Source organism: Pan paniscus, chromosome 3, assembly GCF_029289425.2.
Source record: "Pan paniscus chromosome 3, NHGRI_mPanPan1-v2.0_pri, whole genome shotgun sequence".
In the NCBI taxonomy this organism is placed as follows: Eukaryota; Metazoa; Chordata; class Mammalia; order Primates; family Hominidae; genus Pan; species Pan paniscus.
In genome coordinates this window covers 26,637,515-26,649,916 of record NC_073252.2, presented here as the reverse complement: position 1 = coordinate 26,649,916, position 12,402 = coordinate 26,637,515, and the positions used below count along the sequence as shown (strand labels likewise).

At 38.2% G+C, this 12,402-nt stretch overlaps 1 protein-coding gene across 16 annotated transcripts in view; it reads right to left on the bottom strand.

Annotated features, from left to right (window-relative positions):
* Positions 1–12,402, bottom strand: part of RBPJ (recombination signal binding protein for immunoglobulin kappa J region) — a 115,938-nt gene that overhangs the window by 39,792 nt on the left and 63,744 nt on the right. For 15 of the 16 annotated variants that reach the window (XM_034958393.3, XM_063603749.1, XM_057302046.2 and 12 more), the window contains one exon: positions 8,790–8,828. In XM_034958393.3, coding sequence (XP_034814284.1) covers positions 8,790–8,828 — 39 coding nt within the window. Of the gene's footprint in view, positions 1–8,789; positions 8,829–10,903; positions 10,921–12,402 lie in introns of those variants that run through there. The other variant, XM_063603752.1, reaches the window with a different exon arrangement.

Genomic DNA, 12,402 nt, shown 5'->3' with positions numbered 1-12,402 from the left:
TTTCTTAACCTTCACCTTAAGGTATTATTACTTACTCTGAGGCAACCTTCAAAGCAAGCCAACAGAATTTCAGAAACTGATTATTTCCATATCTGACCATGGCCACAATGGAGGTACATGTGAGAACAGAGAGGTATGGCAGGGAGGCTAACAGAAGATGGGCTTTGCAAAAAGTGTTAGGCCAAGTGACAGAGAAAAAATATTCTTAGTGAGAGAACACTACAAAATAGTTACAACAATTACAACAAACCTTGAAGAAATGGTAAACTTTTCTGAAGAAAACCTCATGACATTAAACGGATTCAAGCAAAAGCATGAGGTAATGGCTACTAGTCTGGAGTGTTGTAGGGGAGAAGGTTAAGATTACGTTCTTTAGAAGTCTTCAGGATTCCAGTCTTACCTTTTGGTTAACAGCAGATCAGAATCACTTAGTACAACAGAATATTAAGTCGAATAATATCTCTTTTTTAAAAAAAGCACTTCAGAGCTCAGGCCTACTCTTATCTAAGAAACAGGCACCTCCACTCGACACACTAAGCACTCCTGAAGACCAATGCCTAACTGCATTGCAACTAAGATTTTCAGGCTCTAAATGACAAAATGATTTGAGGCTCTAAAAGCCTCAACAGTACAAGAATAATTGTTCTATGCATTATATAACATCTGATTATTCTATTTGGTTTTTTTTTTTTTGAACTGACAGTCAAGTTATACTTGTGGGCCATATTAAAGGGAGTATTTCAAGAGATTGGGACGTCCTTAAAAGCCAACACTCTATTCCTATCATATACATCCTGAAAGAATGTAATTTTTGTTAAAAAAAAAAAAAAAAAAAAAAAGTGAATCCAGGCTGGGCGTGGTGGCTCACGCTTGTAATCCCAGCATTTTGGGAGGCCAAGGAGGGCGGATCACGTGGTCAAGAGATCAAGACCATCCTGGCTAACACGGTGAAACCCCGTCTCTACTAAAAATACAAAAAAATTAGCCGGGTGTGGTGGCAGGTACCTGTAGTCCCAGCTACTCGGGAGGCTGAAGCAGGAGAATGGCGCGAACCCGGGAAGCGGAGCTTGCAATGAGCAGAGATCGCGCCACTGCACTCCAGCCTGGGCAACAGAGTGAGACTCCATTCTCAACAACAACAACAAAAAATGAATCCATAGTAACACTGAATAGTATATATTATTAACGAGCCTTAATCAAAAGTTTAAACTCTGTGTAGGCAGAACGATGTTTAGAACACTATCTAAAAGATGACCTTCACAACAGGATGCTTTTTCAATATTGCTTAATTTGGAAAATGGGAGTAAGAATAGTGTTTCAAAGATTTTTTTTTTTAAGGAATAAAATCTGCCCAATTTTAAACTCTCTGCACCCCAATGGAGAGAAAAAATGTTACAATATTTCTCATCAAATAAAATAAAAGATACTAAAATTTTCCTAACTTGAATATTCTTTAAAGGAGAAATGGAGGAAAAAAAACATTTTAAAAAGCATTCTCAAGGCAGGGTGTGGTGGCTCTCGCCTGTAATCCCAGCACTTTGGGAGGCCGAGGCAGGCGGATCACTTGAGCTTAGGAGTTCAAGACTAGCCTGGGCCATATGGGGAAATCCTGTCTCTACAAAAAATATAAAAATTAGCCAGGCATGGTTGTGTGCACCTGTAGTCCCTGCTACTCAGGAGGCTGAGGTGGGAGGCTGGCTTGAACCTGGGAGGCGGAGGTTGCAGTCAGCCAAGATCACACCACTGCGCTATAGCCTGGGTGATAAAGCCAGACTCTGTCTCTCAAAACAAAACAAAAAAAAGGCCAGATGGTACGTAAAATTATATTATCAAAGGGGAAAATTTCTGATTTCCAAGTTTGTGCTTAATAAAATAAAATTTTATCACAGATTTGGTCATTGATTTTACATTTCCATTTGCTGTTATACAAATTTTGCTAAATTTGCCTTATTTTAGCTTCAATAATAAACAATATAAATCTGTAGTTTGCTCTCTTTCAGAGATTTAAAAAGAAATAAAACTCACCTGAAGCCAGGCGTGGTGGCTCACACCTGTAATCCCAGCACTTTGGGAAGCCAAGGCAGGCGGATCACTTTAGGTCAGGAGTTCGAGACCAGCCTGGCCAACACGGTGAAACCCCATCTCTTCTAAAAATTAAAAATTAGCTGGGCATGGTGGCAGGCACCTGTACTCTAGCCTGGGTGACAGAGCAAGACTCCGTCTCAAACAAAACAAAACAAAACAAAAAAATAAACAAAACTTACCTTAATTTTCCCAAGAAGATACACTAATCCCTTTCAGAATATTTTAGAATATTTTTCAAGTATAAAAGCTTCTAAGTTTTTAACAGCTTTATTGAGATTTAATTGAAATATAGTAAAATACACTTATTTAAAGTGTGCAATGTGACAAGCTTTGGCATGTGTATATACACCATCACCAAAATCAAAATAAAGGTATTCACAATTGTGAGTTTCCTTTCTGCCTTTTTGTAATCTTTCCTCCTGCCTCCCCCTATCCCCAGGAAACCACTGATCTAGTTTTTGTCAGTACAGATCAGTTTGCATTTTTTATAATTCTATGTAAGTGGAATCATGCAGTACATATTCTTTTTTCCTGATATATTTAGAAAATTGAATATAATTATTTTAAGATCCATCTATGTTGTTGCATGTATCAAGTTCATTCCTTTTTTACTGCTTAATAGAAATTCACTGTAGAATACACTACAATTTGTTGATGCACTCACCTGTTGCTGGATATTGGGGTTATGTATGTGTGACTACTACAACTAAAGCTAACATGAACATTTGTGTTCAGGGCTTTGTATTCAGATGTTTTCATTTTCCTTGATTAAATATGTAGGAATGGAATAACTAGGCCATATGGTAGAGGTTTAACATTTTAAGAAAGTGCTAAATTATTGTCGAAAATTATTGTACCACTTTATATACCCACTGCCAGTGTATGAAAAGTACTAGCTGTTCCCATGATGAGTCCTTTAAATTTCAGACATTTTAACAGGTATACAGTATTAATAGTCTCTAACTGCTAAAAAGTGTATGTGTCCCCCCAAAATTCCTATGTTGAAACCTAATAGGAGGTGGGGCATCTGGGAGGTGATGAGGTCATGAGGACGGAGCCTTCAAGAATAGGATCAGTGCCCTTGTCCCTCCTGCCATGTGAGGACACATAAAGAAGACAGTCATCTATCAACCAGGAAGCATCTCCCAACAGACATCAAACACACTGGTGTCTTAATCTTAGACTTCCCAGCCTCCAGAATTATGAGACATAAATTTGTGGTTTATAAGCCACCCAGTTAATGGTACACTATTATAGCAAACCAGTGGAACTAACACACTCACTGTAGTCTTAATTTGCACTTCCTTAATGGGTATTTGTCATATTCACACATTCTTTGGATTAGTATCTGTTCAGACCATTTCCACCCTTTAAAAATGGATTGTTTCCTTATTATTTACTTTTCAGAGTCCTTTTCATCTTTGTTTTTTATTTTGATGAAGTAAAATTTATCAGTTTCTTCCACAGATTGTGTTTCAGTGTCTAAGAAATGTTAGCCTAATAAACAACATTTTCTCCTATGTTTTCTTCTAAAAGCTGTATACTTTAAAGTTTTACATTTAGGTCTACATTGAGCTATTTTTTTAATATGGTACTATGTATAGACTGTAGTTACTTTGTGTGTGGGGGGTGGGTTGAAGGAGGAATGGATATCCAATTGTTCTACAATCAACTGTTAGAAAAGACTACCATTTAAAAAAAAATCTAGCTAAATTGCCTTTGCACCTTGACTGGAAAGTAACTGACCACATATCTGAAGAACTATTTCTGGCCACTATTCTGTCACAATGGTCTACTTAGCTATCTTTATGCCAATACAATACTTTAAATTACCATAGCTTTATAGTAAGCTTTGAAACCAGGCAGTGTAAGTTCTTTTTTCTTTTTTTCAAGGTTATTTGCATTTCTATATAAATTTTAGAAACAGCTTGTCAACTGTTACAAAAAAGCCTGCTGAGATTTTGACTGTGATTGTGTTGAATCCACAGGATCAATTTGAGAAGAACTGACATTTTAACCATATATATATTTATTTGAGACAGGGTCTCGCTCTGTCATCTAGGCTGGAGTGCAGGGGCACAAACATGGATTACAGCAGCCTTAACCTCCTGGGCTCAGGCAATCCTCCTGCCTCAGCTTCCCAATGTAGCTGGGACCACAGACACATGCCAACATGCCCAGCTAATTTTTTTTATTATTTGTAGAGACAAGGTCTCACTTGGTTGCCCAAGCTGGTTTCAAACTCCTAGCCTTAAGTGATCCTCACACCTTGGCCTTTCAATGTGCTGGGATTATAGGCGTGAATCATCACACCCAGCCCATTTCAACAATATTAGGTCTTCTACCTGAAGAACATTTAATTAGGACTTCAAGTTCTCCCAGTAACGTTTGGTAGTCTTCAGTGTAGAGTTTTTGCACCTTTTGTCAGACTTTTCCTGACATATATTTTTATACTACTGTGTAAATTGTATTGCTTTCAAATTCCAATTTCCCATTGTTCATCAGTATACAGAAATACAATTTAGTTGTGTATGTTAATCATGTATCCTAATACCTTGCTAAACTCACTTATCAGTTCTAGTAGCAAGATTCCACAGAATTTTCTATACATATGATCATATCTGCAAATAAAGACAGTTTCACTTCTTTCTTTCCCATCAAGACGTCTTTCATTTCTTTTTCTGGCCTTATAGTACCTCAAAATACAATGTTAAATGAAATCTGTGAAAGCAGACATCCTTGTGTTGTTCCTGATGTTAGAGGAAAAACATTCAGTGTTTCACCAATCAGCATGTTGTTAAATGTAGTTTTTTCACAGGCACCCTATGATGAGGAAATTCTCTTTTATTCCAAGTTTGCTGAGAATTTCTATTAAAAATGGATGTCAAAAGCTTTTTCTAAATCCCGAGATAACGATATGATTTTCCTTTTTTGTTCTATTAATATACTGAATTACATGAACTGTTTTCCATTCCTGAGATAAAGCTCACTAGGTCAAGATGTATCATCCCCTCAATATATTGTTGGATTCCATTTGAAAATTTGTTAAGACTTTTTATAACTATGTTCACAAGGGATACTGGACAGTAATTTCATTTTCTTGTAATGTCTTGCCTACTTTTCGCAACAGGGTAATGCTATGCTCACAGAATGAACTGAGAAGTATGTCCTGCTCTCCAATTTTCTGAAAGAGTATGTATGGAATTGAGATAATTTTTTTCTTAAATATACAGTAGAATTCAACAGTGAAGCCATCTGGGCCTGCAGTTTTGTCAGAAGGTTTACAAGTTCAAGTTACCTGTTTCTTCTTGAGTAAGCTTTGGTAGTTTGCTAGTTTCAAGAAATTGTGTGCATTTCTTCAAAAGTTGAATATTATTGGCAAAAAGTTAATTATAATATTCGCTTATTATCCTTCAAACATCTGTGACTCTATAGTGATGTCACCTTTCTTGTTCTTGATATTGGTAATTTGTACAGAATCGGATTTCTATCTAGTATGATCATCCTTCTGCTTGAAGAATTTTAACACTGTAGCTAAGGCCTATTTGCAATAAATTCTTTCAATTTTTAATATGCCTAAAACGGTATATATCTACTGGGTATAGAATTCTAGGTTGACAAGTATAGGTCCCCCTTGAGCACTTCAAAGCACTTGCTCTGTCTTATCCATAGCAAGGTTTCAGATGAAAAACCTGTTGTCATCCTCTCTTTGTTCCTCTGTGCATAATTTGTCTTTGGTTTTCTGTTGTTTTTTTCTTTATCACTGACTTTAATCAATTTGATTATAAAGTGCTTCTGGGTGGTTTCTGTACTCATGATTAACTGATTTTTTTTTTAGATGGGGTCTCATTCTGTCACCCAGGCTGGAGTGCAGTGGTGTGATCTCAGCTCACTGCAACCTCTGTCTCCTGGGCTCAAGTGATCCTCCCATCTCAGTCTCCCAAGAAGCTGGGACTACAGGCACGTGCCACAACTCCCGGCTAACTTTTTTTTTCTAACTTTCTGGTACAGACACGGTTTCGCCATGTTGCCCATGCTGATCTTGAACTCCTAAGCTCAAGAGATCTGCCCGCCTCAGCTTCCCAAAGTACTGGGATTACAGGCGTGAACCACAGCACCCAGCTTTGATCTGTGGTTTTACAGTTTTCACTAATTTTCCAGTTAGAACATTTTTGCCATTATTTCTTCATATATTGTTTTATTCATACTCTTCCTACGATGACTAACTACATATATATGAGGTCACCTGACAATAAAACATGGCTCACTAATGCTCACCACTTTTTTCAGACTTCATTTTAGATAGTATCTATTGCTATGTCTTCATGTTTACTAATCTCCTCTTTGTCCATTCTGAAATTAATCCCAAGTGTACTTTTCCACCTTAAATATTAAACTTTTCATCTTTAGAGATTTAATTTGAGAGAGAGAGAGAGAGTGTGTGTGTGTGTGTGTGTGTGTGTGTGTGTGTGTGTGTGTAATCTTCTATGTCTCTATTTAACCTCTCCTCTAGCTCAGGTTCTACTAATTACAGTCTGTAGGCCAAATCCTACCCACCACCCATTTTACAAATAAAGCTATACTTCACTGTACAGACACTCTAATTGTTTACACATGGTCTATTGCTGCTTTTGTGCTACAACAGAAGGGAGTAGTATGATGGAGGTTATATGGGCAACAAAACCTAAAATATGTACCATCTGACTCTTTAAAGAAAAAGTTTCCCAGCTCTTGATCTTGACATCTTGGACATATAGAACACAAATATAATAACTGTTTTAGGCTGGGCACCGTGGATCACACCTGTAATCCCAGCATTTTGGGAGGCCAAGGAAGCAGGAGGATTGTTTGAAGCCAAGAGTTCAAGATGAGCCTGGGCAACATAGTGAGACCCTGTCTCTACAAAAAAACAAAAAAAATTTACTGTTTTAATGTTCTTATCTAATAATTCTATCATCTGTGTCATTTCTGGGTTGGTTTTGATTCACTGATTTTTCTTGTTATGGATATTTTCTTGCTCCTTTGTATGACTGGTATATTTTGATTTTGCCTTTCTGAGGGAGTGCTGGATATTTTTCTATTCCTGTATTCTTGAGCTTTGTTCTGGTACACAATTAAGTTTGTTCCCTTCAATCCTTCTTTAAGTTTGCCAGTGAAAACAGAGCATCATGCCTGGACCCAATTTTATATCACTACTGAAACAAAACCCTTCTGAGCACTCTAGCGAATGCCCCATAAATTATGAGATTTTTCCACTCTGGCTACTGTTAACAGGCACAATTCATAGCCCTAAGTGAACTTTAGAAATTGTTTCCTCTGATTTTTTGGGATATTTTTCCCCAATCCCCACCACGGAGTAGTTTTCTTACACACGCATGCTGATCAATATGCAGCTGAAGACTGAAAGGAAACCTCTGTAGATCTCTGGACCTCTTTATACAGTTAATTCCTCTCCACTTTGCAGCCCTGCTAACTGTCTTGCCCTCTGTGGACTCCCAGTTTCTCAGGAATCACTTATCCTTCTATACCTGATGTTCAATACCTGGAAAACGGTTTTTACATATTTTGTCCAGGTTTTTGTCCTTCTACATTTATTAGGCGACATGCATCTGTAAGGAAAAGTTATCCTCTTTGCCCCATTTATTAATTATAAATGACTTTTATTTATATAAATAATATTTATTCTGAGATTAATTATCTCAGTATAGACTTCAAAGCTGTTGTTTTATTATACAGGTTTTAATCCATTACTATCATTATTTACCTTGATAACCAAAGTGTCCCAGATTTCCCCTTCAAACTGTCCTTTGTATCCTTCTGTAGGTCCCCATCGTTCTTTAAGTGTAACAGCTTTTTTAAATAATAGCAATAATTTGGAAATAACCTAAATGGTCATCAATGTGAAATATTAAAAGTGGTATGAAAGCTATGAAAAACCATGGAGCCATTAAGGGGAAATATCAAGGTAGAAGATGTACTGTTAAGTGGCGTGAAAAGGTGTAGAACAATGATAGAGTGTGATCTCAGTTGAGTTTATGAAGAAAAAGGACAGACACATACATACATATACATACATATATATATATATATATATATATATCTCATTTTCTTGAAAGACACCAAAAATAAACTGCTAAAAACGCAAGGTTTACACTGACTCTAGGACATGGCCATAGAACTAGGTCTCTTTATTTTACAATTCTGGCTGCTGGAAATTTTAAAAATCATTTTTAAGACCAATACTTTCAACATTCATAATTAAAATGTATATTGTACAACTTATACTCATTAAAAATAGATAAAACGTGTGTTTTCTTAAAATGGGTAAAAACTGTTTTCCTTAAAATTCTTTCCTAAAAGCATTTACTTTCAAATCTTACCTGCAATCAACAAATTGTGATGGGCTAACCATAGCTAGATATAGAAAGCTACCTGCACTGCCGTCCATGTTGTATTCACTACATAAGACTCAAGACTAATTCTAAGAAAGGTTTCATTTTCCCTTTTCAACTATATCCTTTTGTTCCTGTTTTTGGTGAGGGAGGGGAGGAGAGATGAGGGAAAGGAAGTTTGAGAATAAGTTTATGCTCTAGACAGTAATATTTGAATGACTTTAAGGGTACCTATTAATATAATATCTAAAACAATAGGATTTATACTTTCATAAAATGTATGTGTAAAAAGCTGACTAATATAATACTCACCTAGTAAGTCGTTTAGGTGGAGGCCGCTCACCAAATTTCCTGGAAAAAAAAAATAAAGAAAATAAAGTTAAGTAAGCTTTATGATACACTCTACAGAAAGCTTTTCAGGCATCATAAAATCTCCTTTATGACTTATACTTCAATCTCACTGAAGAACATGAAGACAGAAATCCTCTGGTAAGCATCTGTATCCCAAAATTACAAAACACACATTTAAACATGCAAACAACATGCCCTAAGTAAGCCTTACAAATGCACTCTGAACAAGTAACACACAGATTAGATGGGGAGGACAGGTATCTTTTAGAGATGACTTACCAATAAACAGCTAGCCAAAGACCCTCACAAAGTTTATCATGTGTCAGGCACTATGCTATACATTCGTTATATACCCTATGTAATCATTATAAAATAATTCTATTAGCCTGGTGTTGTGGTACTTGTCTGTAGTTGCAGCTACTCAGGAGGCTGAAGTGGGACAAGAGACTGAGCCCAAGGGTTCAAGGGTGCAGTGAGTCATGATCGTGCCACTGCACTCCAGCCTGGGTGACACAGCAAGACTCTGTCTCAAAAAAATAAAATAAAAAAATAAATAAATAATATATTTTAAAAAAAGAAAAGAAAAAGAAAAAGAAAATTCTAGTGGGTATACATAGGCTTCATTTTAAAAATGTAAAAAGCAACAAGCCCAATGTCACAAAGTAATTAAGCATTAGGCAGAGATGAGACTTCCCAGATTTTAACTATTTAATTTGCCTATTTTTAAAATGGCCTAACATAGAAGCATTTCAACCGGTTGCGAGAGGGCAAAGAGAAAAGCAAGAGCAAAGGCAAGAAAGCACAATTCAGGCTGGAACTGGAGTACAACATGGCAGTTAAGAGGAAGACTCTAGAGTAAGATTGGCTGGGTTCAAATCCATGATTCCATATTTACTTGCTGTGTAACCCTGAAGTTACTTGACTTTCTAGACCTGTTTCCTCATCTGTAAAAAGGACACAGTGACTGTGCTTACCTCAAAGAGTTGTTGAGGGAATTAAACATATTAATTAATATACAGAAAACACATAAGGCTGGGCGCAGTGGCTCACACCTGTAATCCCAGTACTTTGGGAGGCCAAGGCAGGCAGATCACCTGAGGTCAGGAGTTCGAGACCAGTCTGGCCAACATGGTGAAACCCTGCCTCTACTAAAAATACAAAAATTAGCCGGGTGTGGTGGCACGTGCCTGTAATCCCAGCTACTTGGGAGGCTGAGGCAGGAGAATCGCTTGAACCCAGGAGGCAGTGGTTGCAGTGAGCCAAGATCACGCCACTGCACTCCAGCATGAGAGACAGAGCAGGACTCCATCAAAAAGAGGAAAGAGGAGAGGAAAGGAAAGGGGGTAGGAAAGGAAAGGGGGGAGGTGAGGAGAGGGGAGGAGAGAGGAGAGGGGAGGAGAGGGGAGAGGGGAGGGGAGAGGGGAAGAGAGAGGGGAGGGGAGAGGGGAGGGGAGGGGAGGGGAGAGGGGAGGGGAGAGGGGAGGGGAGAGGGGAGGGGAGAGGGGAGGGGAGAGGGGAGGGGAGAGGGGAGGGGAGAGGGGAGGGGAGAGGGGAGGGGAGAGGGGAGAGGCGGGAGGGGAGAGGGGAGAGGCAAGAGGGGAGAGGCAAGAGGCGGGAGGGGAGAGGCAAGAGGCGGGAGGGGAGAGGCAAGAGGCGGGAGGGGAGAGGCGAGAGGGGAGGGGGAGAGGGGAGGGGAGGGGAGGGGAGAGGGGAGGGGAGAGGGGAGGGGAGAGGGGAGAGGCGGGAGGGGAGAGGGGAGAGGCAAGAGGGGAGAGGGGAGAGGCAAGAGGCGGGAGGGGAGAGGCAAGAGGCGGGAGGGGAGAGGCAAGAGGCGGGAGGGGAGAGGCAAGAGGCGGGAGGGGAGAGGCGAGAGGGGAGGGGGAGAGGGGAGAGGGGAGAGAAGAGAGGAGGAGAGGGAATAGTGCCTGAAACACAGTAAATACTCAATAATAGCTAGTAATTATTATCGTTTTTAGCTATAAGTAGTTAAGCCAAAATAACTAAAGGAACTAAATACGATTTTAATAGAGATAAATAAGTATATGAAGAATAAACTGTGGTTTCTATGTGATAACCTGTTATTTCCTCTGAAATAGGAAGTGTAAACTTCTGAGACAGTGAAGACACAGCACTTGAAAAAGACCTTGAAGCAAGACTACAATTATAAACAGTTAAGTAACTTGTTCATAAACACAGTTATAGGATATGAAGTCTTATTTGACTTAAAGATTTCTCTACTGTATTTGTAATGTTCCACAAGATTATTAACTTTGATGATAAAAGTCATAGGATCCCATTTAGTTCATTTTGTTCATTTGTCCTAAGATACTGTTTATGAATTGATAATTCACAAGCAATTAAGTATCTGTGACTGGAATATTTTAGTATTTTCATTAAACCTAAAATATTGAAAAATGGCTTTAATTGAAATAGCACAAAAAATGGGCAAATAACCCAAGTTTTTGAAAGAAGATGTATAATTAGTTCTGTTTGATTTTATCCCACATGATATTCAATTTCTAAAATCAAGAAACAAGGCAAGGCATGGTAGCTCATGCCTGTAATCCTAGCACTTTGGGAGCCCAAGGTGGGTGGATTGTTTTGATTGCAGGAATTTGAGACATGGTGAAACCCTGTCTCTACAAAAAGTACAAAAATTAGCCCGGCATGGTGGCGTGAGCCCCTAATCCCAGGTACTCAGGAGGCTGAGGTAGGAGGATCACTTGAGTCCAGGAATTCGAGGCTGCAGTGAGCTGAGATCGCACCAGTCCACTCTAGCCTGGATGACAGAGCAAGACCCTGTCTCAAAAACAAAGAAAGAAACAAAACACAATGTTTTACTGGTAACATCAGCAAAGTAGCTGAGGAACACAGATTTCAAAACACTGAACTACTGATCAACCCACGAATTCCAGCTATGGAATTAAATGCAAAAATCTGAATCTTTTTCCACAAAACAATTTTTTACACTGATTAAATGTACCACTGTAGCATACGATTACAATAAAACTTCATTAAAGGTTATATATAGAATAGTGTACAAAAGCCAAAAAGTTTAAGATACTCTTTAAAATACTTCTTTAGATATAGATATTTATACATATGTGAATATGCAGTATTATACTTTATAAAGAGAGGCAAAGTGAGGTATGACCAAATTCTACCTAAGGCTTAAAATGGTAAAAATTTTAGAGACACACAGTTAACAAATGAGATAAAGCATTTTAATGATGCTGCCACCCATCATACCAGCTACAAATACTAAATATGTAACCAGCAAGTGCCCTCTGGGATGTATGCAACACAGGCTCTAACACAGGTTTAATTACATGGCTAGTAAGAGATTCATCGCACTCAAAATTCAACTGTAAATTTTGCTCCTTGATGCTCTGAAATTCTGTCAATATTAGATTAACAAGTAAATATTAATTAAAATATCTAAGTCCTTTTTTGGAAATGCCCATTAGATCAAGTCAACAATTACAAAACACGCCTGTGCAACAACACTCCTGCCCCACAGAAAATATGTGCAAAAGAGCTCAATATATTTGCCTGTTGAGTCTGGACAGTATTT